Source organism: Crocuta crocuta, unplaced genomic scaffold (genome assembly GCF_008692635.1).
Source record: "Crocuta crocuta isolate KB4526 unplaced genomic scaffold, BGI_CrCroc_1.0 scaffold131, whole genome shotgun sequence".
NCBI classification, from domain to species: domain Eukaryota; kingdom Metazoa; phylum Chordata; class Mammalia; order Carnivora; family Hyaenidae; genus Crocuta; species Crocuta crocuta.
Window position 1 is genome coordinate 12,842,396 of NW_027528977.1, and position 4,463 is coordinate 12,846,858.

A 4,463-nucleotide genomic window follows, 5' to 3' on the forward strand; every position below is an offset into this window, starting at 1 on the left:
CCGGCTACAGCTGCGCCGCTGCCTACCCGGCCGGGCCGCCCCCGGCGCAGTCGGCTACGGCCGCCACCAACAACAACTTCGTGAACTTCAGCGTCGGGGACTTGAACGCGGTGCAGAGCCCCGGGATTCCACAGGGCAACTCGGGAGTGTCCACGCTGCACGGTATCCGAGCCTGGTAGGGAAGGGCCCTACCTGGGGCGCCCCGACCGATCCCATCTCTAGAGAGGGACACTGACTCTCGGGGGAGGGAGGACCCCCTGACGTGTCTCCGCGTCCCTTGGATTTCACGTTCACTCCCGCAGGGGCCTAGGAGCTTTTTCCGCCCGACGCCCCTTTGTCCTCATGCTCGGGAGAGTTTGTGGCCGCGTTTACAGAGCTTGCGGCGAACGATCCCGCAGCCTGGTGCCTCAGCGGTCGCCCCGGGAGCCCTCCAAACGCCCGCGAGCACCCCCAACGGGCTGAACATGGGCCAGTTGGGATTGGGAGCCCGGGTGCACCTTTCTTCGAGCCTGGGCCCGGCGCCCGGGCCCTTGCTGCCTTGCCGCCGCCCACCCACCCGTATTTATGTTTTTACCTGTTGCTGTAAGAAATGGGAATCCTTTTCTCATTAAAGAGAGTGCGCTGATCCCACATGTGTGCTTCTTTCGGCTTGCGGCGCTTCAGAAACTGAGTTTTGAAGGGATTTTTAAAGTTTTTGTATTTATTTTTGAGAGAGAGGGCGCAGGGGAGGGGCTGAGAGAGGGGGAGACAGAGGATGGAAGCGGGCTCTGCGATGGCTCCAGGGAGTGGGCCCTGGAGTTCCAACACAAAGACCCTGAGATCATGACCTGAGCAAAATCGGAGGCTCAACCGACTGAGCTACCCGTGCCCCGCCCCCCCCACCAGAAACGGAATTTTAGAAAGCAGAGCTGGCATCCCTGTCTGATCTAGAGTTGCAGATATAGGCATTCACCGAGCAAATTAATAATAATAATAAACTCGTGCTGGGTCCTTTGTTAGATACTTGCTGGCACTGTCTTCTGTATTCTTCAATAATGCCCAAAAAGGAGGTCCTGTTTTAACGTCGAGCAGACCCTTGAGAAGTCTAATGACCTGCCTGTGAGCAAATAGCCAGTAGTGGTAGAGCTTCTATTCCAGATCTCACTTCACAGAGAGTCCTTGCCAGAACTCCCAACCTTACTTGCTTGAACCCTACCTGTCAGGCACAATTGAGGTGCTGGGCCTCAAACAGAGAGCAAAGGGACCTGGGTCCTATGCGGTTGGAGCACACTGTAATTCATCCTGCTTAAAAGAACACCTTAGTCCGTTTTACAGACGGGAAAACCTGGAACCAAAAAGCTCGTCAAGCTTCCCTGAACTCCCCCAGCCCCGCCAGGAGTGGCCCCAGCTGGTGGGCTCCACGCAGAGGTGTCCTGTCTACCACGCTCACCTCCAGCTGGAGCCAGGGAACCTCCCACCCAAACCCCACTCCCATCCTCTCCTCTCCGCATTTAACGAATTTTGCCAATCGTCCCGACCTATGAATGCTACCGATCAGGTTTTACGGATGAGAAACAGGCTCAGGGAAGTTAAGCTAAAAACATGCTCACTGTGAGACCTGTTGGCTGCTCACCTAGCCTTCAGTTTCTCCTCTGTAAAATGCAGGTAACAAGAACACCTTGCTCTGAGCCCAGATCCCACCTGCCGGGCTCTTCTACTTCCAGCCTCTAGGTCGTGGGAACTAACTGCCCTTCTTAAAGGGGATGAAATGGGAGGGCCGGGGAGGAGTCAGAGCTTTGAGTTTCCGAGGAATATGGGTTTTTCTGAGATTTTCCCCCAGGAAGCACTGGGCCGACCTTGTGGTACTTCAGGCAGTTGGCTTAGACCTCCTGGTCGCAGCCAAAACACTGCTTGAGGCCTTCAGGGACCAAGCGCGACTCGATGTGCCCTAACGCCGGGAAGAGTCTCCAAACCAAGCCTGGTGGACCCAGGACCCTCCTGCTGACCTGCCGGGCCCCACGCAGGGCTGCCAGTGCCTGTCCTGTTGCCTCTTTGGGTAAGTGCTGCCCCCAGGGTCGCCACACCCCACACGTGGGAGAGGGGAAGATGCCAGGAGGTTCTAAAAGCTACCGCTTTCTGGGAGCTGCACGATTCTGGGCTGGATGTCATGGGGAGCACACAATCGATCATCGCAGGGTTCTGCACTTGGCTTTGTGAAGAAGGGGAAATGGCTGAACTCATGGCTTGGCTTTGGGCCCCCGGATTTATTCCCTCTGCTCTAAGGCCAGCACCATGGGGAGGAGGATATGTTCAGTTCAGTCCCAGAATTCCACATTCCCGGCCTACAACTCTGCTTTAAGCCTTTACCTCCAGCATGTTCGGAGCTTCCTATCCCTCTCAAAGATGCATGCCTTGGTCCCATCTCACAGACGGGTACACTGAGGTTCCTCCAGGCCACCAGTCCAGCTCCGAAGGCTGACAGCACTCTCCTACCATGCGTACCCAGCGCACAGGCACCTAACTCACACACCCACTGAAATCCTTCTCTCTGGAACTCACGCATGTTTGAGCTCTGAATCAGATCAGTGTATTTGCCCACAACCTCCTGGGGTCCTGCACATTCATTGGCCTTTTTCATGTTACACACATCTATGGTCACAGTAGAGAGAATAATTCTTTCACTTAACATTATACAGCGAGGATTTTTCTTTTTTCATTTTTTAAATTAATTAATTTTAAGTAAACTCTACCCCCAACCTGTGGCTGGAACTTCCCACCCGACATCAAGAGTCCATGCTCTGCCGAATGATCCAGCTGGGTGCCCCTCCTGAGGATTTTTCTATGATGACTCTCTCTCTATCCGGTCTGTTCAGGGACCAGCTGAGTGACCCCAATGTCTCTTACAAACTGGTAACAATACCTGGCTGGCATGGGGCTCGTCAATTGCCGGCACTCCCGGCCTAATGCTTTATAGGAGTTCGTTGCAAACGATGAAACTGGGGACCTGAGGTTATGGTAATGGTCAAGGGTATACATTCCCGCTGGGGAAACCCATCAGGCTTGTACTGAGGGGCACAGGGGGATGCATGTTGAAGAAACACAAGCCTGCCACGTTAGGTTGCTCTCTCCCAGAAAGGTGCAGCGGGACCCTGCTTCTGGCCATGGCACAGAGCCGACCCCACACTCCCACCAGTAGGGTGAGAGTCTCAGGCTTAATATTCAGGCTCATTGTAGGGCAAACTGTAGTGCGTGGGGCTGGGAAGCACCGTCGGAAGGTGTAGGATCCAGAAGTGGGGGCGGCCACCCCGCAGGGATGTCAGAAGTATCCTAAACAACTCCCGCGTTTACACATCGATCCTTTCCAAATTAAATCCGTAGTGTTTGTTTTGTTTTTCAAGTGTTCCATAAACGATGCGTGCAGCGAGAAAATTCAACCAGGACAGAAAATTAAGAAACAGATGAGAAGTGCGGGCCACCTCCGAGGTGGCGACGCGCTCAGGGATTGGGGTGGCGGCAGGCAGGCTCCGCATTCCCGGAATGCCAGGGGAAGCACATAGGCGATTACAGTTAATAATTTTAAAAAATCAAAGAAGGACGCCCCAGTTAAAAAACAATGAGAGAGGGGTGCCTGGGTAGTTCATTCGGTTAAGCGTTGTATTTCAGCTCAGGTCATGATCTCGTGACTGGTGATTTCGACCCGCTGTGGCTGTGAGGCCCCCGTGCTGAAAGCTCCGACGGAGCCTGGAGCCGGCTTCGGATTCTGTGTCTCCCTCGCTTTCTGCCCCTCCCCCGCTCACTCTGTCTCTCTTTCAAATATAATCATTTTTTAACAATTAAAAAAAAAAACAACGAGAGATGCACCATGATGTTAAATAGGAAAAGAGCTGGCCTCCGGGGCTCGGGTGCAGAGGNCTCTTTCAAATATAATCATTTTTTAACAATTAAAAAAAAAACAAAAACGAGAGATGCACCATGATGTTAAATAGGAAAAGAGCTGGCCTCCGGGGCTCGGGTGCAGAGGTCCCGCCGCGCGGCGCCCTCGCAGGCTGGCAGAGGAGGGACGTGGCTGGGGTCTCCCACTCGGAAAGACGCCAGACGACCCCGCCCTTCCCCGTGAAGCCGCCCTCTGGCCCGGAGGTCCTCTCCCTCCTTGCGTTATTTCCAGCTAGCAGATAAAGCTTTTGTCAAATCAGAGTAGCTCCTGTTTTCTTAATTTTGTAGATACCTCTTAGAAAAACACCATGTTGTGACTCTCGTTACCCGTATTGAAAAGGACGCACAGAAACTCCAGGGAGCGCTGCAGACCCCGGACCTTGACAACAGCCAGGAACCCTACGCGGCCCCCGCCTCCTCCGGGAAGTCTTTCAGGCTCCCGGGCTCGGGCTAAAGCCCCGCTGCGGGAGACAGAGTCCCCAGGGCTTGCCTACTTGCCCCTTACCCTGGGCTCCTGGAAAAGGGGGCCTGTGGCTTGTATTTCATTTATT

General features: G+C 54.2%; 1 protein-coding gene across 1 annotated transcript in view; it reads left to right on the forward strand.

The window, feature by feature from the left end:
• Positions 1–486, forward strand: part of NKX2-5 (NK2 homeobox 5) — a 2,814-nt gene extending 2,328 nt beyond the window's left edge. The window contains 1 exon segment of the mRNA XM_077757133.1: positions 1–486. This exon segment is cut by the window's left edge and continues 9 nt beyond it. Coding sequence (XP_077613259.1) covers positions 1–179 — 179 coding nt within the window. The 3' untranslated portion in view covers positions 180–486.
• Positions 487–4,463: the final 3,977 nt, after the last annotated feature.